This window comes from Poecilia mexicana, unplaced genomic scaffold (genome assembly GCF_051168715.1).
Source record: "Poecilia mexicana isolate PSO_F unplaced genomic scaffold, ASM5116871v1 scaffold_22, whole genome shotgun sequence".
NCBI lineage: Eukaryota > Metazoa > Chordata > Actinopteri > Cyprinodontiformes > Poeciliidae > Poecilia > Poecilia mexicana.
This window is the reverse complement of record NW_028263391.1, coordinates 12,953,324-12,975,265: the sequence shown is the minus strand read 5'-3', so window position 1 is coordinate 12,975,265 and position 21,942 is coordinate 12,953,324. Positions and strand designations below refer to the sequence as shown.

The following is a 21,942-nucleotide window of genomic DNA, read 5'->3' as shown; positions in this document are numbered from 1 at the left end:
ACCCAGACCAGTCAAACCTGCAATAAACGAAATAAGTTGTAAGTGATCTTCTAAAACTGTCTAAATCACAGTTTTTGATTTGTGAAATCATGGAGTATATGTACAAAGTGGAATTAACTAGTTTAACCTTAATCATTTGCATTTTTCAGGGTTGACCTGATCTGAGGTATAGCATCCAGTTCAAGTTTTTCTTCAAAACAAGCTCAGACCAAGTCTGAAATAAAAGTATCTTAAACTTTGTATAGTAACATGGTAAAGTTGAGGTGTAAAAATATAAAATGTGAAGACAAAATAAAAAAAAACAACCTCACAAAGTGTTAAAAATCTTGACAGATCAGTCAACTACCAAAATAATAATACCTTTCTGCGTCTACCCAAAATGGAAATACATTTTCAAACTCATCTGACATCTGCAAAATCTATAATATATTTTTCAGCCTCTGTCATCAGGTGATGATGTTCTAACTGCCTTAATAACTACTCCGATAATAAGCCTGCATCCTGCATGAAATCTACATGACATCCCATCACTCTCAAATCATGAACAAACAGCAAAATAGCTACACAAGGAAAGTGCAGCAACAAAGACATGGGTGGTGTTTCGTGTTTGTTTTCTTAAACCAAAAAAAGGAAAAATTAATGTACATAAAAAGTAAAAATAAAAATTTGACAAAATTAAGCAAGCTTGTGTATACGCAATCTCCAGACTGTTTCTCATCTCCCTAGTTCAGAATTGCAGGATGGATAAGTGGGAACACGTTTGTAGTCATGTAGTGAGGCCATCAGGGTTAATCTCGAGTATCAGGCGCAAGCTTATGCAGCCTGAGAGGCATGCTAAACGCTGGGAAACTCCCAAAACGTTAACTGCCTGCATGCATCGCTGGGCAAGTCTAGACCAGAGCAATGATATGCTGCACACAAAGAAAAGGGACAGACGAGCAGACAAATGGTAGGATTGGGCGAGTGGAATCTAAAAAAGAAAGGTGCAGTTAGAAATAACAGCTCTTATGTGCTGCACACTTAACTCCTTACTGATGATAGAAGAAAAATATTTTGAGGTGAGAATTGCAGTTTATTTGGTTTAATTTAGTCTCATTAACAAAACTAACAGAAAACTAGAGGAATACAATCCTTTAAAGACTGACGAGTAAAAATCTTAACACAGCTACGCCTTTAGACATTTTGCTCCACAGGCGGTCCGATGTTTGATATTTCTGTGGCTGACCAGAGTCCTACACATGCTTCCTACACATTTTCTATATTGAAATTCCATACTTTGCCATTTTCAGATGATTGACACAAATGTTTATAATAAGCTTCTACAAAGTAAACTTTATTCCTATGCTTCCAAAAGCCATGCATAGCCATGTAAAGAAGGTAAAATGTCAGGATTTTACAGATTGCAAATGCAAAATGTTGCATACTTGCTTTCATCTTTTTTTTACCTCATCAGTTCCTTACGTCACAAATACTTATACATTGAATTTCTCATCACTATGGTTCTGTTTCTAAAATTAGCATTTAATATTTCAACAAATGTAGTACAGACCAGAATGTAGAAACATCAGAAACACCAGGGTTCCAACCCATTTTTCATGTTACGCTTTGTAGTTTGAAATGTTCAGTTTTAATTGACTTTTTAGCCTTTTTTAAAGTACAAAAAGAAAAGTGTTTATTTCACAATGGCTAAAATTTAGATATGAAACATGCACAAACTGGTTAGTAGGTTGGAAAAATTCCCTTATATGTCACTGATCCACCTGGGAGGCATAGCACAGGTCTAAGAATTTCCTTTTGAGTGGTATGTGATGCATATCAATGTGTTTAAACTTATATTTAGACTGAGTAGGAATATAAGTGCGACATTGCTTTGCATTTACTATATAATTTACTGTTATAAAAATCTTCCTTCAACACCACTAAAGTACCACCAGTAACACTTGTATCGCAGTTTGAGCATCTTTGGGAATAAAGGGTGGAAATTCAAATATTTTTCCATATCCAAAATATCTATGTCCCATTCCATTTTTTCCCAGACTGTTTTGTATGCAAGAGCCCTGTTTTTACATGAATAGCTGTCAGAAAGCAACGACTCAATTAATTTACATGTACCGTGTAAAACCACAGAACGCCTGCGATAACCTTTTATGGCTTCATATGCATCCTGTGTTGTTATTGCATCACCTCTAACTCATCGAACACGTGGGTGTGTTTGGGAAGCTTGCAGCAAATTAAGTAAGGGAATGGGTGGTGAGAAGTCATGATTACATACCAGTGTATTACAATCACAAACTGGTTTTTGTTAATTAAAAGAAAATGAAGAGAAGCTCCATAATTACCATACCAAGACATGCTGTAGCATGTGTCCAAAGCGCAAAACTTCAACAACAAAACTGTTTTCCAGTCAGATTTGATCAAATGAGTTGCACTTTATGCAAATTCTTATACAGAACATTGCATCAGTGCTGTCATCATTTACTGACAATGGACTGCATGATGCAACATTATCTGCGTAGTAGATTAAAAGTAGCATTGCTCTCCACCTTTCCTCCCTTCCTGCCTCAAATGTCACTTCCTTCTTCTCTCTCTGGTCATTTTTTCCCTGTAACCCGTGGGCAGAGCCGTTCTTGTTCTTTCCTGTCATCGCTTTGGTTAACATATGTTGTTAAACCAACTCCTCTGCGTTGTGAGAGAAAGTTGGCTTGGGCCAATAGCTGATATATGGTGTGATGTGACTGACAACCAGAAGAGGAGAAACTGTTCTTAGGAAATATCTGACGAGAAAAAAAAATAAATAAAAGCTGAAGCAGGTCAAAAGAAATCTGTGTTGTAACACTGAGTCATTGGATTTTTATCCAAGTTTCTCACCAAAACCACATCTACTGAAGATGTAAAAAGCACAGATGCTCACCAGCTTTTAAAGTGCAGCCTCACACATATAAATGGGAACATTACATCAGGATAATCATTTAGTTTAAAGGCAAAATCCACAGCACAAAACCTTAGTCATTAAAGCATGTGCATCAACGACAGGAACAGTTTTAGAGTGTATCCCCAGCGTTTTCCCCTAACCTGTTGAATGTCTGCAGCAAACGTCCGGGACAAGCAAGGTGATGCTCTAAAAATAATTTCTTTCTTTACACAGTTTAAGATTAACAGCTGCTTTTCATTAAACTACGAGTTACCCACGGAGCTCTTTCAGCTTATAAACTCGCCCTTCTCTAACGACTCAATCAAAATTAATTTATTGCTGTTTTATTGTATACTAAGTAGTACGGGTGCAGCTAACGCCGTTTTCTGGCTGATGACTGATCTTTAAAAAGTCTGACCCACCAACTATGATTTTGGCCAATACCGATATGTTTGTGTTAAATATAGTGACAAATTTGTTAAGTTGGCAACAGACTGGTGTGCATTATTAACGGCACGCGTGCAGACATGACCTGGTGGGCAGCTGTGTCAGTCTTACTCTCTCACAGCAGAGCAAAATGGGGCAGTATTTCTGTGAAGGTAAATACAATCAGTGGATAGGATCTTCCACAAAAATATATTTGGAAGAAAAGATAGCAGAAAGATATGTCTAAGTTCACAGAGTGCATTCACTCTGTGTATAAAATATATATATATATATATATATATATATATATATATATATATATATATATATATATATATATATTGTGTTGTGTTTGTTCAATAGCCCCTGGGTATCGTCTCTTCAGACTCTAATGTGTAGCACTTGTGCCACTGTGTTGACAACAAACCTTTACAGACTTCAAACCTCCATTTATTCTTGCTTAATCTAAGTACTACTATACTTTAGATCACGTTTGCTTTTTAAAAAAGAACACTAATGTCTTTGCATAATTATTTTGAAAGTTTCAGACATTATTGACAATTTATAGCAGACCTCAAGAAATTAAGTGTGAACCAAGCAAAGCATGAAACAGATGAAACAGATTGTAAGTTTTATCTATTTTGAATCTTTTTTTTCACCACAAAGGCTGACTTTATCATATGATGTATTGATTACTTACATTTCCAGGGTAGATATGCTTTTTTCATTACTTTTTTAAAGAACATCTAGTAACTTTGCAAATCTGGGCTTCAGATTAAAAATACACAGAGGGCACTTGATAAATCAGTTTAATCCTGACATATGGGAGCCGTACAGCCTTAAGCAGGATGCTAACATGAAGAATAATGCTGGTAAAGTGGCATATGACTTTCACCAGGGACAACATATAATCAAAGCCATGCAGCGTGTGAGGCCTGACGTGAGTGACCATCTATAAACAAAAGAAACTCAGAGGTGGGCAGCGATGGTGGCCAATTACCCATAGTCCAATCTGCTGCTTCCAGTCAGCCTCTGCAGTGCAACAACTAACAGTCAACCTCTATAAATGTCTTACTCCTTTGCTCATGGAACCATTCTGCAGTAAACGGTTTATTTGTGGGACATGTGGCCTCTCATCATGCAGCTGGTGTATTTAGGTCTCTTTTATCCCACAATGCATTAAAGTTTGAGCCTTAAAAGGACTATTTTGACCCATAATTGTTATTTGCTGTCTAAGTAGTTTAAGTTAGAACAATGTGATGGTTGAAAACCGGAAAAGGAAAGATATTGGTCTGATAGCAGATTTAATCGCATCTGATATTGTTCTGCTGTATTAAAATGCTTTCATTATTTAATCATCGACATCAAAAGAAAGCTGCACAACAAAGCTTTAAACATCCAGATTGAAAATGTTGGAAGACACTTTTTTTTTTTGGACCATTTTTATTAATGATCTTAACAGGAACAGTGTGTAATAATTACTGGCAACTAAGCAGGACATAACAGCTGTCTGAAATGCTGTTTACCTTCTATCAAGCAAGAAGTTAGCTCATATGAGTTGGCTCAATATCACACTAAAGAAAAACAAGTAATGTTGACAAGAGCATATTCCGAACCTTGGTTCTTTATTCACAATTAAGATCCAAATTATTCGTATTTCTGTCAAAGTCAGATTTAAAATTGGTTTCTCGCAGTAGATGAGATCTCTTAAAAGAAAAAAAAAAAAAAAAAGAAAAACAACAACAACATAAAAAGGAATATCTATTTGGAATAAAAACCAAATGTTTTTAAATAAATGACTGATAATCTTTAAAGCAATCAAACCCTTCTTATAATTGCTGCCCAGCTTTTTGCATGTTTCCACTGGTATTTTGATGGATTTATTTTTGGTTATAAGCTCCAGAGCCTCCATGCCCTCAGCTAAATCTTTAGCTCCGCCCACAGATTCCCTATCAGATTTAAGTCAAGACTGGCTGGGGTGCTCAGACATGTTAATATCACTTCCAGTCAGATCAAAAACATGTTGTTAACAGATTAAAATATTGCTTTAAACTTAAATCTTCCCCACTTTCATAAATGTTGATAAACTGAATCAATTTAAATAGTCTGCTCAGTGTAAAAAATAAAAAATAAATAAATAAAATAATAATAAAGGCAGAAATTACTACAAGCCCCACTGTTATAATGAGTGGAATGATGGTCAGCTAGCACTTGGCAAAACAAAACTACAAACCTTAAAAGCACTGACTGGATTCCACCATCTTTTTGAAAAATAAAAAATAAGAAAATAGATATATACATATACTGTATACCCTTTCAGAGTGTCATGTGTTATATCCTGCCCCTCTCATGTACCAACAACTCATTTCTCTGTCCAAACAGAAACATGGATAACAAACCTAGTCGAGTCCTGGTGACAGCAGGGAAAAACACAGGCCTAAACAGAGGAGCTAATGATACCCTTGGCTGGCTGTAAACAAGAGCAATGTTCTCGCTGAGACATCAAGAATTCCAGCAGCCAGTGACAGAGGACCTAAAATTAGCCTAATGTTTACCCCCACTGGATGACAAAGGCCACAAACACACTCCCTGTGAGTCCTTCTTCATGTAGATTACTCTTCAGTCAATAGAAGACTGTATCTTTAAGTGCCGGTGCTTTAATTTTGATATAAACCACAAAGATCTGGAGTTTATCTGGTTTTAAAGTAAAACAGTCAGGGCTGGTGGTTAAAAAATTCCCAGTAGATAAGGAATTGCTTGGAATCCACAGGTTTTTATGCTGAAAAGGGGATGTCCTTACTGAAAATCTGCAGGAAAAAAAAGAGGGGGAGGAGTGAGGGAGGATGATTTCAGGCAGAAAAAGCCAGGAGAAGAAAGATTATGAAAGCGTGAAGTGCGAAACACAGCGAGAGTATAAGTGAGAAAATAAACAAGTGATGGGCTGCCAAGCACTGGCTCAGCAGAGGTACTTCCCCTTATGTGCACAGCTGGATTTATGAGACGGTGAGCAATTCTGCCCTAGTCTTCTCCCAGACTCTGACACAAGCTGGGGAATTTAGCTTCACCAAGTTTGTCTGCTGCAAAAATAGCTCCGGACAGCATGGCAGCAGCCTCCAAAGAAAACACAAGTCAAATTTCCTCTGAATACATACATAATTGTCTTCCTGCTAATATACTGGGTCTATAAAAGGTGAAAAGCATTAACAGCTAAAGCTACATATCCCACTTCTTTCTGAAGAAAAGCCAAACACTTATTAAAACAAACAAATTAAAGAAATTCTGTTTTGGTTGCAGTTAAAATTAAGTGAAAAGTTCAATAATAATGTGTAGTACCTACTGGCTCCTACAGAAACAACAGTGAAGACTCACTTCAGCTGAACCTTTTGCAATCAGTGAATGTACCAAACATAAGCTGAAGAAGATACCAACACTCTTCTAGTGAAAGTTGTTACTGAGTGAACAAGACTCAAATTTGACCGTGTTTAGCATAATGGACGTGCTTAAAAATGAGAAACCAGAAGGTTCTGGAAAGGAAAGAGTTTTTCTACAGAAGCATTCTAGAAGTTCATTGAGCCACAGAAGTTAGATGTCAGCAGATAACAGGAAGCTGAACATATAACAACGTACCGGACTGGGAACTTAGCCAGCACTTTTGAAATCTCAGTTAAATTACAGATATGCTAAACGCTGCCAGGAACACAGAGGGGCTGTTTCGAATTTCACTCATTGTCCTAATCACCTTAAATGCAAAGATAAGATGCAAAACACAGAATGAATCATAACTCGTTTTGTGCATTTCGAAGCATTATTAAAATCCTGCGTATCTGCAGAGCGTTGCAACAAAGATTGGGTTTTATCACAGAAAAGCATGATGTCGCCTGTTCTCCCAAACCAACAGATATATTTTTCCATCTCTAGAAACTCTTCTTAAAATCACAACATGTTTTCCAAGCATTACACCAGAACAAACCAAACACTCCTTAAGATAGAATTAAGATATGACTGAGAGGCCAATTGCAGCCAACACTCAGTGTGCAGATGCTTCTATAAAACAGAAGCAATTTTATTCTCAAATCCAGCACTTCCTGAACGCCCATAATTTTTCTCCACTTATAAAGTAAGGCAGCATTCACAAAACTGCTTGAATTTGGCTAGTTGTTAAAATTTAAAAGCCATGCATACACCCTGTCCATGCAAAATATATATATTTGGTCAACTGATGACTGCCATTGCTGGCCTCAAACAGTGTAATATAGATTTTAGTAAGCAAGATGCTAAAGAGAGAGAGTCATGGGATTGAGGAAAATTAGGGTTACTCATAGGATTTAACGGCAATATCACAATCCCATGTTTTCCCTACCATCGAACCCTAATCCAAGCTTAATCTTTACTTCACCAAGACGACCGGAACTTCTGCAAAAACATGATGATACATGCTCTCATTGTTGGCACTGTGAACCCTACAGTCATTCCTTATCTTATGATCATAGCCAGGTAAAAAAACCCAACAAAAAACAAAATAAAGAAAAACAACTAATTTTTGCCACTATGCAAATCTCTCCAAAATTGTCAAGACATGTTTTCGAGTATTACAATCCTATGTGCAATGTTGTGACATCTGATAGGCCTGTGAGATCACAGACCTTTTATTACAATCATTCAGATTCAGATTTTACGGCTGATCTGAAGCAGCACAAGTTAAAATGCAGCAGCTTTTATAATTAAATGCAGGCATGTTTTCCAGTCTATGTTTGGCGGATAAAACCAGAGTGTTGTTTGGAGATGTAATTGACACACTAAGAGTTATTTGGTAGATTCAAGCTGAACATTTTAACCCTATAAACATGTTTTGGATACAGCAGAATCAAACATCACAGTGGGAAAATATACCGACACTTATATGGGATTTTATACAAACAATAAACCAACACAAAGGATTTGTAGACACAATTCCAAGTGGTAAAGTTAAAAGTTTCTTTTCAACCATGAATTAGCAATTTAATATGCTTCCCAGACATATAAAACTTGTGATACTGGCAGTAAAAATATCTTTTGGGGTTTTAGGAAATCTTTCACAAACACACACCACTAAACACATTGCTTCAGCTAACATGTTGTTACCACTAAAAGCAGTCCCAGTACGACCAGTGGTATGTGAACCATAATTTGTGAACCATGGATGTAAACCTTTCCATTGCCGCTCTGAATCCCCACCACCGTATCAAGTCTGTTGCAGCCTCTAACCAGCACTTGGAAGATTATCCTGTACTTAGCTCCATCTATCAATTCTGACCAACTTTTCAAGCTCCGATTTAGCATGATGCTACCATCATGTGTCACAATGGATATGGTGTGTTCACGGTGATGTGATGCGTTAGATTCCCTCCAAACTTACCGTTTTGCTAGCAGCTCACCTATACCAAGATTAAATACAGAGGTGTGCTGTATGTAATAATTATATGGTCTTAAAAGCGAACTTTAATAAATATTGACACAGTCAGTCTCTGTTAATTCCTGCATGTGCACAAATTGCTCAAGGTGACATTTTCTGATTTAAAAAGCAAAAGGTTCTTGGAGACAAATTTCAGAAAACAGATAAGAAAAATAAAGACGATACAAATACCAACAACTTCAAGCATGTTTCCTGGAAGGCGTCCATTAACATCAGCATGAAAAGTGATTAAGACGCAAATTAGAGTTGAGCCTGTATTAGTAATCTGTGCTCTCTTTCTAGCAACAAATATCACAGTGAATCACAGCTTTGCAGAAAACAAACTTAAAGGAAGACCGGAAATCAAAACAAAGTTTATTGCGTTAAAAAAGAAAGAGAGTTTGTAGAAGCTGAAGGAAGCAAAAGCCAAATTGAGGAGCTAAAGGTGGACATTTTGTCAGCAAATAGTTGAAGATTTTACTCACTGGTAGCTCGGAGGGTTCAGGTAGAAACTCTGCATCTTCACCAAAAATGAAATCTGGAGGTAACTCGGGATACTGAGCGTTGAAAATGATATCCCCTGGAACAACAGAGAAAATATTAAACAATAACTACTTTCTGTTACATTTCATCTCCTTTAAGGACATTTTCAGTTAAAATAGTTACTGTATTTTTTTAGAGGAAGAATCTTATGAAATATGACACAGTGTTTGCAACATTTTGGCATTAGTTGAACAATGTTTACTTTGCCCTAATCTTCGCAATTTGTTATTCATTTATTTATGCCAATTTTAGTTTTGAATTACGGGCTGATATTTATTCGAGTCATAAATAAAGAAGGTATAATGCAAACAACTGGACTAATCGTTACTTTATTCAGCAAACCAGGTAACAGAGTCAGGCAAGACAAGGAATGTGAGCGTCTGTGTTAATGACTGTGCAAACAGAGTCATGTAGTCTACAGGTGAGGAGGAATAATTGTGGGTGTATGTGGGGGAGGGGAGATATTCTACTAGTGCCGCTCCTTAAAAGGTAAATAAAGGTTAAGCAAAACTGTAAACTGCAGAAAAACTCTTTTTTGTTCCTTGAAAAAAAAAAGTTATTGCAAAACATCTCTCTCTCTCTCTCTCTTAAAAACTTTGACAGGACTCTAAGGCCATTGTTTAATCTCCACGTAGGATAAAGGCAACAAAAAGTGGAGAGAAGTCAGGATGTCTGATCAGAGAGGGAGTCCTGCAAGATCCGTCAACAAGGAAGGAAAACTATGAGCAATCTGAAATATGGCTTACTGTAGAAATGGCATGATGAGCAAATATGTGTCCGAGTTGATATAACAATGCAACAAAAACGTTCAGATCACGTTACCAAAAAAAGTAAAAAGGAAACGATGAGTAAACAGCAAATCATCTAAAATTACATCCGAGAAACAGAACAATATTCAAGTGTTTATTTCTGTTAATTAAACAGGGTTAGCCATAAGAGTGTTGGATCTGTGCATATTATAGGAAAGCTAAGTCCAAGGAAAAAGTGTGATAGAGAAAGGTGCACAAGCAACATAGTCTTGAGAGGATTGTGAAGCCAAGCCCACCCAAGAATTGGGGTACAATTCAAAAGGTGTGGAACAAACAAGCAGATTTATCCAAGACATGGGCAACTAATGGTGCATTCACTCTCTTAAGCCAATCCTAGTTGAAAACTTTAAAGAAGTTTGTCAGCAAACTAGCAAAACATGAATCTAAGGAAATATTCAGTGATGCAACAGATCTAAAACAACAAAATAGTTGTCTGTTCCGAAGCCATCCACTGATTTCTGTTCATTACCGCTCAGGATGAGGAGGTAAACAGGGGAACCTAGTTGTTTTGCAGGAAGGCGTTCTGCTGCGCGGGTCTGCAGCTTCCCTCCAAGCTGCCCCTGACCATGGAGCTCTTCATCTCATGAACAACAGAACCCCAAGGCTTACAGAGGAATCTCATTATAGCTGATTGTGTTTGACCATGGACCACATTTCATGACTACTGGTGAGAGTTAGAATAAATATGAAACCTGAAGAAAAAAAAATGTTTAATTCTCTGACTGAGACTATGCACTTATTATGCAGACCAACCACAATCTGCTCCATTGTGTCAACACACGAGAACAAGAGCCTGTTTGTACCCCCTCTGGCATGAGGCAGGTAATTCACTCATATCAGAATATGGTAGAAATGTCAATAGGTTCAAGGGTCCCTTTACTTTTGCCAAGCTCCATAATAACTGATTCATCAGTGTACTCAATAAAAACCCAAAAATTACAACTGTTCTTGACAATGTGTTTCTGACAATGACGTCAACATGGATTAAGGTTAGACCACATCTTCTAATTATTCCCTTTTGAATGTCTGTTTTTTTGGACTTCTACAATCAATCTGAACATCAATCTAACAATAAAACCACAGTCTGAAGACAGCTGTTGCTCTGGAAAGAAAACCACCACATAACCACGAGTGCACTCTCCTTGGGCTGGTTCGCAGTGTTCTAACATTATGTTACACAATTCTATTTACGTGCTGCAAGACACTCCTCTTCTGCTTTTTTGTTCTTCCAGCAAACGCCTGATAAGCGTCAACATGTGGAAGCGTTTTTTTCCAGTGGGCAGAGTCAAACAAGGAAACAAGGGGATGTGTTTAAAATCTGTAACAAACTCCTGGCAGCCTTTGAGAAAACTCCTGGCTCAGCTCCAGAGGGGAAATGGAGGTCTTTAAGTGCAAACTTTACAGGTTATAACTCAGGCCTTTATATGCTGCTTTGTTTAAACAGACTACAATGAAGATGTCTGAGTGAGAAGCACTTCTTTTTTTTTTCTTTTTCTGTCAGAGATTTAAACACACTTTGTTTTAGACCAAAGTAACAAACAATAGTGAAGATGCGTTCAACGGCAGAATGGAAAAGATGATATTCTTGTAATTTTTTTCTCAAATTTAGGAATTTTGACAAGTCATGGGCTTGTATGAGCTTTCAACATTATGGTGACCTTGAGCAAAGTGCAGCATTTCCACAAAAAAAAAACTTCAAAATAAACAATAATAATAATAATAATAATAATAATAATAATAATAATAATAATCTAAGTGTTTTCCATTTGAAACAATATATCAAAAGTTGCTTAAAAAATGCTATTCTTATCCTAGCTACCGTTAAAGTGAATAAGTATTATACTGACATGTTTACAGCTGGGTTGTCTTCCTCCCTAAACGCTGCCCAATGTCAGCATTTCTGTTCATTTATTTTAATTCAAAGCCTGTACACTAGCTGCTAAGCTAGTACCAAGATTTCATACATAGGTAAAAATAAAAAATAAAAAAACACTGAAAAGACATGCAAAATTACAAGACAAGACCTTTGATCTCACACAGATCCTGAGCAAAGAGTAACAGTGCTCTATAAATTTGAAACAAGCAGACAATGTCAAACAGATCAGAGATATAGTAATACACAAAGTTTTTCTTAGTATCATAATTTTCAGGGGGTTTTGTACGTCATGTACAGATTCCTCAAGCGTAGCCACAACTTCCTGCCACAGGTCGGAGTCATTTCAGTCTAGGCCACATTTTGTGAAATTTAAGCAAAACCTTCCGCCTTCATTTCTGACACAATTTTCCTTTCTTCCTTTGCATATAAATGGATCTACAATGAAACACTCCTCTCATGAACCTGTGCAACTTAGATGCTTCTGTTTTCATTCTGAAAGAAACGGAAAGGTGTGGGCATCTGTTTACAGAGGTTATCTATATCAGATCAGCCACAAAAACCTGCCATACCGCTCTGACTCACAGTTCTGTCTTATAGTATGTAATGATTATACGGAGTATGTGAAGTAATGGGTTAGAGGCCCCGTTAAAGATGAGATCAAACACTAATATTGATGGCGTAAACATGCGTTGGTACAAGCTAAACTGAAACTTTATTCTGCGAAATGTTCTCATTCAAAAAGCAAAAGGCTAATCGCCAACGATGTTAGATGTGTGAGAACAAAGATCTGGCATCCTGTGAGTCATTATAATTCCAGTGACAGCAGGTCGAAATTGATTTAATTTGACTTATTTTCTCCATGAGGCTTGCTCACAGAGGAAAGTCTCAGATATGGACACTTGATGGAGAAGTCAGCGACCCTTCCAGTAAAAGCAACGAGGCACAAACAACTGGAAACTTACTGCTATTGTTCCATTCATTAAGATGCTAATTATTTGTCAAATTTTACTTGATTTCAGGAAGGATTTTATGCTGTTTAGTCTTCAATCTGCAGTTCTTTAAGCCGGCCAGCTGAGACATCCCTTCAGACTAATCAAAACCAGACTGACGCAACCAAAATTATTTCAGTCATTACATCCTTTTCTCAGGCAGCAGACCTGTTGCTTTACACAATAAATCAATTAACCTAAACTCCAGTGGAAATCACCAGACAAGCGTTCAGATTTCAGAGTAAAAAGAGCTGACAAATCAAAGTAAAAAGTGGAATCAAAATGCGCCACGCTGTGCAATCAGCATGATTAGACTGCAAGCGATTACCCTTAAATTTATGTTGCTCTGCTGGTGTTTAATTTAGGAATATATAGCTACATGCCGAATAACAAAGAAGCCTGATTTGAAGCCCTTAAAGAGGCTCAGCTGACCCCAACTTCCTGCCACTTTGAGACTTGATGCAGAAGAATTAAGTTCATGAAAGAAATGGCATGTCAGTATTTATATCCCTTTAATAGTTTCACATCGTGTCACATGACTACCATAAACTTGAAAATGTTTTTTTTAGATATATATATTTTATGTGATATATCAACATAACTGCATGTAAAGTGGAACAAAAAAGACAAATGACTCTTTATTTTGTGTCATGGAAACATTCATGAAAAGTAGTGCAGATTTTTATTCAGCCCCCTTCACTGTAGAACCCCAAAATAAAACCCAATGCAAATGAATGATTCCTTTTGGTAGTCAGTTTAAAAATGTTCATCTAGCATCCTCTCAGGTATGACCAGCTTTCTTGTCCCTGCTGAAAAAAAAAGTCCCCACACAATGATGCTGCCACCACCATGTAGCACAAATTGTTTGCATATTGGCCAAACATTTTAATGTGGTCTTATCTGACCAGAGTTCCTGCTGTATATACAGGATCTCATTAGCATTTCTACTAACAAATACTTTTTTTTTTTCTTCATCCATGAAAGTAACATTGTAGCAGTGTCTGATTAAAAATTACCTTCCAACCTGAGCTGTAGATCAGTACAGCTCCTCCAGAGTTTACATGGGCCTCTCGGCTGCTCCGCTTATATATGTCCCCGTATATGGCCATCTGATTTGTGTTTTATGTTCACAATGTCTTCTAACAAACCTCTGAGAGGACGGCTTTGTTCTTGTAGAGATTCATTTAAATTCAGCTTGAACTATTTAATGATATCTATTTATTGATTAGTATTTAAGTTGCTATATTGCGGGAGATTTTATTTGTTATACATCCTAATTAAGTTTAATTTTCCTTCCATTTCACAATTTTGCAACTACTGTTTCCAGCAGCCTATTGTTCAAATCCTGACAAAATACATTTCAGTTAGTTAAAGTAATGCGAAGTTCGGGTAATTTCAATGATTTATTTATCCAGCTATGTAACAAAATACAGAGACAATAAGGTTCGAAGCTAAACTCAAAGAGAGGTAAGACTAGAATGTTATGTTACAAAAAAAACTTTACAATTCATAAAGTGTTTTGGAAATCTAAGCTGAGACAAAAACAAAATAACAAAAAAACAAATTGAGTAAAGTTGCCAACTTACATTTAAGGGTTTCTCCAGCATAGGGGATGTGAAGTTTGAAGCGATCACAGCATGGACCAGGAGTTAGAGATGTGCATCTGGATGTTAGAATTAAATAAAACGACGCAGAAAAGTTCAGTGAAACACCACCACGGTACACACAAAAATCAATACAATTGACATTTACTAAAAATTATGAAAATGTGAAGGGAAAAACATTAAATGTTGCCAAGTCTTAATATTTATCCTTCCTATATGTAACATTAAACTGGTAAATGTTATTTTTAATATCCTTAGTTTAAACTCTTATTTTATAAATTTCATAAATCACTTCTTTTCTGAATATTAAGCATAAAAAACTAAAGGTCACAATATTTAAAGTGAAAAAATAAGGGAAAAAAAACTTCTGGTTTTCCAAATTCATGTCACAATCAAAATGCAATTCCCCTGTTAAGTTGAGGTTTTTATTTCTTGAAGAATTTAAGACAAAACTGTCAGATGCTGGGTCTTAGATCCTAAAGCTGTGACTGACAGACTCAGTCTTACCCTGTTTTGAGGTCCGTGACCCGGAGGCAGTTAGTGGAGTCCAGCCCCACACGGCCGTTCCTCACCACACTGCACAGCAAAGGCCGCAGCTCAGGTGAGATCCGGTGCAGTGCAACCTCAGGCGACATGTTGTTCATTGTATCAATGATCAGGAGTCTGCAGAAAAAAAAAACGCAGCAATCATCAATTTACCACCTTTACAGATTTACTTCAACAAAGAGCCACAGAGCTGCCACTGGTGAGGTTTTTAAAATAATGAACAAAAATACATTGTATTGTGTTTTTTGTTTTCTATTTGACATTTTAAGAACTGAAATGAATTATAGTTGTCTGTTTTGAAGTTAACTTGAGAGATCTTTGAAAAAAATGTAAGTACCCTAATCCTTTCATATTTTTCCACAATTTGTAATCTTGTTGCCAGAGGCAACAAGGTGGTTTAATTCATTAGGTTATGAAACAATATCTCAAGCTTTGGGTTTGGAAAATGCCATTGCAAACTGAGCAGTCATGGCATAACAGTAAGGCAAGTTATGGACACTTGCCTTACAGGCCTATAGCAGTAATCAGAGAAGCAACTAAGAAGTCCAGAGTAATTCTTTAGTCAGAGCTCCAGATATCCACAGCTCAAGTGGTATTATAGCAACAAGATAAAAAAAAAAAGCGCTCCATAAAGTTGGCTTTTATTGAAAAGATGAATGACAATAGTTGTTAAAAGTACCAAGAAGAGTCAGTAAATGTTGTTTTCAGTCCACATGCCAAACGTGTGGCGAAAAACTGACTTCCTGAACACGCTCTCCCGAAAAGAACAATGACAATAGAAGCATCATGCCATTGTAAGCATTTCTTAAGCACAAAGCTGGTTATGAGAAGACCGAATGATCTAAATGTATGAGAGTCCTGGAGAAAAGCTGTAGCACTCAACAATAATGTGAATGTTCAACTTCAATCAAAAGAAGTCCAAGTGTTGTAAAGCTGCAACACTTGCATTGAAAGTTTCAATGTAAAACGCTGTTTGTGGTGACACATTGTGATAACCTTCAAGCAAAAGCACAAGGATGAATAACAGAGGTTAAATGAACACCAGGAAAATATATTTTAACGAAAGATAATGTTTGAAACTTGGGATTTTATCTGCCATTTGTTAAACAACAGAAATATGGGAAACTATAACCAAGTCATTAACATCTTCAACGTTCTAATGAATTTAGATTTAATAAATTTAACGTCAAGTTTTTGCATTTGGGACTTTTCCTCACCCCTGCTTTCAGTTTAAATTTTTACTGAAATTATTTGTAAACATTTTCTTTACAAACATATTTAGCTTAGCAGAAGAGAACGCAATAACCCTCGTAGCTTTAGATTAGAATCAAAACATTTACAAGTGTTTAGAATGAACAACTTTAGCTTACATGGCTAACCGCTTCACCTCGCTATATTAACACAAAACTAAGCGTTCAGCAGACTTGAAGTGCTCCTTACTTTTCACTACCTATTTAAAAATATATAACGATGAGTGTTAAAGTACCTCAAAGAAACGAAGGTCTATATTTTGAGCGTTAACTCCAATGTTTACTTCATGCTTTGAAACTTTCCGGTATGCAATGTTTGGGTCCTGGTTATGGTCCCATGTTAGCTGTCTGTTGCTATGCCTGTCATAATAAAAATATTGTTTTTAAAATTAGAAAAAAAATATTTACATATTATATATGATTGTGTTGTATATTTCACTATAAATTCATATAAATGAGTAAAACAAAAATAAAAACATTCATGTTTGTGGATGCAATGACCAGAATTGAAACGGCAGTAGCTTCACCACACAGCTGTCATAGCGTACTTTGCCCGTCTTCAGATGTTCCCTCTACAGGAGCAAATTACAGTAGAAGGTAAATTTTATATCGAATTTCGTATAAAGAGTTGTGACCCTGTACATTGTAGTTTATGTTAGAAGCCCTCTAATTAAGAAGGGTTGTCTAACCTTTCAAATTTTGGTGTAGTTCTTTTTAAAACGCTCCAGACATGCAGAGTTCAGTCACTGTCCAGTTGATTTAACCTGAACAGGCTTGTGGATTCTAAATATTTATACAGAACTTTTTATCACTGCAACCTCTGGTTATTTCGTTCAAAAATACCGTAAACTCTATCATGTGCAACAAGATACATTCATACGCTCTTTTGTAGCTTTTAGTGCAAGACGGTTGTAAGATCAAATGCATGAGGTCACATGCACATGCCATGAGAGGAGTCAGAAAAAATTATTTATTGTCAACTGATGTCATCGCAATTAGGACTGTATGATAATTGCATAATTACTCTTATTATAATAAAGAACTACTTGGACAGCAATAAATATTAGTTAGTTGTGTACATCAGTTGCTCTCATGCCATGTAGGCAATTATTTGCTGCTGTTTTTGAATGGGCATTAGGATTTTATGGAAAAGTTATTAAAAAGTTCATTGGCATAAAATCAATTCTTATACATCACCTGAAAGCAGATCCAAATTATTAAATAAAATTATTTAATTGGAAAAGAAATATAGGTCTTTCTACTGTCTGGATAACTTACTCATTGTATGGGGTCTATATTTGTAATAAACCAAAAATAAAGAAACAAACAAACACAAAAAAAGGTATCTGTTTACAGTTATGTATTGGATTTATTCCTGATATTGTGTGTCACTGATCACAATATTTAACTAAACTTGCATCTGTACAAGATTCTTTTATGTTGACCTGTCCTAAACTGCAGCCTTTAATTTATTCTTCATTATTTGAAGTTTTCCAGTGTCTTTGAACTTTTACTAATTTGGAATCCACTACTCCCTGATTCCCTGGGCTTCCAATTTCTCCTATCCACTCTTCAAAACAGGAAAGGCAAAAGAACATGTCATTGAAGTAATTTAGATGTCACTTTGTCTTCATTAATTAGAGCATGACTGCTCATCTATTGCCTATATCTACATCAGGAGTGATAATAAAAAGCTGATAATAAATAAAGCCAAAAATAATAAAGACGTGAAAAAGTGGCAGACAAGGATGGCCTGGCACCGAGCTTATTTGTCCTCCACATATTTATGAACAGTATGGTAAGAAAGGTATGTAAATTAATTAAACCTAACATTAAAGCTCTCTTATGCAGAACTGCAACAAAGAGTGGCATTTTATGCTCATCAAGTCTCCAAAACAGCCATTAGATCCATCTAATGGCTAGATGTCAATTGCTTTCCAGAAAGCACTACAAGAAAAAGTTGTTGTTCTACCATTACAAATGTAAATTTTGTGAGAAATGTAATCTAATTGTGAGCATTGGTCAAATGAGGTTAGAATTTAACTTTCAAGCATTTCAAACATTCAAGGTGAGCAGCTCTTGGCCACCTTTAAACATAGCAGAGGATGTGTGATCATGTTAGATCTGCAATCCATGTTGCAGTGCATGATTTAGAGAGATTGTGTAGGGGAATGGTCAAAGTTCCCGCACTCTTTATGATACAAATCTAAAAGGTATCTTCCTAGCAAAAATTACTTTCATGAAACATTAGCATTAGTGCTAATGTATCTTCCATGAAGATCGTTTATTGTTGAAAAAAACATTTAATATTATTATTTTTTTATATATTAAACACTGAATAAATATGCTCCAATTCAAAGCTGTGTTGTGTAGCCAGATCTGAAACAAAGATTGCAAACAGGGGCTTAACTTGTGCCGTGAGAGCCCGACATGACTCATACGCCTGCAGCCAGACCCGACTAGTGTCATGGCACGTGTTGTACAGACCAGGTGTGGCCCAAAGGTCAACAGTGGTTTCACTTGAAGCCAGAAGAGGAAAAGAGTTTTTGTGGATCAAACATTCTTTGCTGTCTGGGTTTACAGCTTATCAAAACATATCCACATCCTAAATACTTATTTTGTTATGAATAAAAAATTATCTGAAATGTCAACCTGCAGCGTGGGTGGATATTTAGTCTTTGCTTTTTGATTATTTTTATACCAGCTGGAACAAGTGTGTAAGGAATTTTTGACCTATACAGGCAAAATCAAAGGAACTTTTGAAATAATATAAAAAAATTGAACACAGATGCTGGCGCACACAGTATTATCAGTTATGTCTGTGCATGGATATTATGGCTGATTCATGGCTGGGAAAGTCCGCCTTCACACTAGTGATTCAGGCTCAATCTGAAAGTATTCACCAAAAGAAAAACAAAAAAGCCCCCATGCAGGGCAATCGAGACTGGTTATCATGCACATATTACTGGTGGGATTCCTTTAGAGGCACAGGGAATTTCTCATTATACAGTCAGATTTTATCTTGCAAAGGATTTTAAGTGAAATTACTCAATTTGAGTAAGCATGAGAGAGTTGTGCAGAGTGCTGTCGTTCTTCATAAGGTCAGACTATATGGCTCTCATCATAATCACGGTTTTCATTGAGGGAGTTCTAAGTTTACTTCCTGCGGAGGGAAGACAATGCGCTGTGAGATGTGGGAGACAGAATCGAGCCATCCTACAGCCAGCGGCCAAGCTTTCCAAGTCTCCCACTGCCTATAGGAAGAGATTTAAGGAGATTAACACGCCGGCATTAGCTCCAATACAAGCAGGGGATTGAATTAATTACAGACTTTGCTTGGGCTGTGGTGCATTCACGGGACATAGCATCAAAATGCCCCCCCCCCCCCACCCCCACCTCCAATACCTCCGGTAAGGCTGGGATATGTCCAACTCAGCTCTGTGATGAATGCTCTATTTTTACCTTCTTCCTTGTTTCAGTCAAGCTCATGCTAATGTGGGAGATAAATGGGGCGAGTTTTGTGGCCCCGGAGAAACTAGTTTACATATTTTGCCTGAGATGCTCCCACTGCTTTTTAGTCTAATGGTGTCTTTTATGTTGCCCAAGCAATCAATAATCTCCAGTGTGATGAACATGTGATCAGATCTTTGAAATATAACTGATGTAATGTTGCTTCTGTTCTTCAGATCATGAGCGACAGGGCTTTTGATGTTGTTGTGGTCGGCTCCTGCATGACTGACTTGGTCAGGTGAGTCCATTTACATACTTACTTTTCTGTTGCCTGATATCACTTTAAAAAGCATAATTTTTTTATTGACAAATCTCAAATACGGTATAAAATCTCAGAAAACTCAATAACTTCCTCTGGTTGGCCCAGGAGGAAACAGGCCAGATTCTATTTACCATATAAGGAAATGAATTTGAAAAATGTAAAACTGAGCTCTCAGCATTTTCATCTGGATCCTGTGTGATGCTTCTCGGTTTGTGAATAAAATCTGACTATGCAATTTATCATCATGTTTGGGATTCTTTTATGCCAGTAAAGTTGAGAAGAAATCCTCACATGCAATGTTATATCAACAGCATAATCTCAAACTGAAAAAAATTCAAAAATCCAAATTAAATTGAGTACATTTTATTCAGTGGCAACAAAAAATCATATATATATATATATATATATATATATATATATATATATATATATATATATATATATATATATATATATATATATATATATATATATATATATATTTATAGGAATGAGCAATCCATGACTTCCTGTTCTGCTGGGGTGTAAAAATTACATGACACAAATCAATAATATTAGTGTTTTATAGTGTGTGCTGTCAACTTCTGCGTTGTGCGATTATTAATTATACAAATAATAATATAGGCCCAGTTATGCGTGCATTATTGAAAGACTTTTTGCTCTAAATGTGTTGTCACTTTGTTGAGGGCTTCCCCTTTAGCACATTTTGGTATACCTCTGCCTTATTCCAAATTTTATTAATGTAATTTCCGAACTAAATATTGTACTCACACTCAATATGACAGTGTCGAAAACATTTTTGAGTCCTTTGCGAATTTTATTAAAAATGGGAAGTCAAGAAATCACATTTATATAAATATCTGGCTTTGCTGGTCCACCATTGGCAGTGGTTACAGCCTCACGTCTTTTTAATATGATACCACAACCTTAACTCATCTATCTTTAGGCAGTTTGGCTCAATCTTTGCAATTCTTCTCAATCTCCACCTGGTTGGATGGGAGACGTCTGATGAGTCAGATCAACTCTGGACTCTAGCTTGGCCATTGCAGAACATTCACAGAGTGGTGCTGGCCATGTGCTCTGGGTTGTGGTGAGCAGGACGATGACCCAGGCTAAGGTCAAGAACGCTCTGGACTTGTCTGACAGTTCCTGCTACTGCACAACATTCCCATAGCATGAACCTGCCACCACCAGCTGTGCCTGATTTCCTCCAAACTGGACTACTGGTGACAATACTTTTTGGTATTGTCACCAGAGAGTTCAGTCTTTGTCTCATCAGACCAGAGAATTTTGTTTCTCATGAGCTGCCTTATCAGAAGCAGTTTTCATCTGGCCAATTCTACCTTAAAGGCCTGATCAGAAGATTGTTGCAGGGATGGCTGTGCTTCTGGAAGTTTACCCTCTATCCACAGAGGAATGCTGGATCTATGACCATTGGGTCTTTGGTCATCTCTCCAACTAAGGTCCTTCTCCTCAAATCACTCAGTTTAGATGGCCGACCAGCTCCTGGATGAGTCCTAGTGGTTCCAAACTTCTTACATTAATGACTGATGGAGGCCAGTGTACTCAGTGGGACTTCCAAAGCAGCAGAAATATTTCAGTATCCTTCCCCATTATCAGTATCCTTCAAGACAACCCTGCTTTGGAGGTCTCCAAACAATTCCTTTGATTTCATATTTGATGTCTGCGCTCTGACATCAATCAATCAATCAAATGTTATTTGTATAGCACATTTCAGCAGCAAGGCATTTCAAAGTGCTTTACATAATTAAAATAAAAACAGCA

At 36.7% G+C, this 21,942-nt stretch overlaps 2 protein-coding genes across 3 annotated transcripts in view; one reads left to right on the top strand and one right to left on the bottom strand.

Moving 5' to 3' along the window:
- The window catches only part of babam2 (BRISC and BRCA1 A complex member 2), a 79,726-nt gene extending 63,004 nt beyond the window's left edge, over positions 1-16,722 (bottom strand). The window contains exons 1-4 of the mRNA XM_015006488.2: positions 16,622-16,722; positions 15,097-15,252; positions 14,572-14,648; positions 9,254-9,348 (exon numbers count right to left, since the gene is read on the bottom strand). Coding sequence (XP_014861974.1) covers positions 9,254-9,348; positions 14,572-14,648; positions 15,097-15,233 — 309 coding nt within the window. The 5' untranslated portion in view covers positions 15,234-15,252; positions 16,622-16,722. The remainder of the gene's footprint in view (positions 1-9,253; positions 9,349-14,571; positions 14,649-15,096; positions 15,253-16,621) is intronic.
- A 172-nt stretch (positions 16,723-16,894) lies between these two features.
- Positions 16,895-21,942, top strand: part of rbks (ribokinase) — a 35,427-nt gene continuing 30,379 nt past the window's right edge. Inside the window, exons 1-2 of one of the 2 annotated variants that reach the window (XM_015006485.2) lie at positions 16,895-16,982; positions 20,072-20,133. In XM_015006485.2, coding sequence (XP_014861971.1) covers positions 20,075-20,133 — 59 coding nt within the window. In that variant the 5' untranslated portion in view covers positions 16,895-16,982; positions 20,072-20,074. The remainder of the gene's footprint in view (positions 16,983-20,071; positions 20,134-21,942) is intronic. The other variant, XM_088002321.1, reaches the window with a different exon arrangement.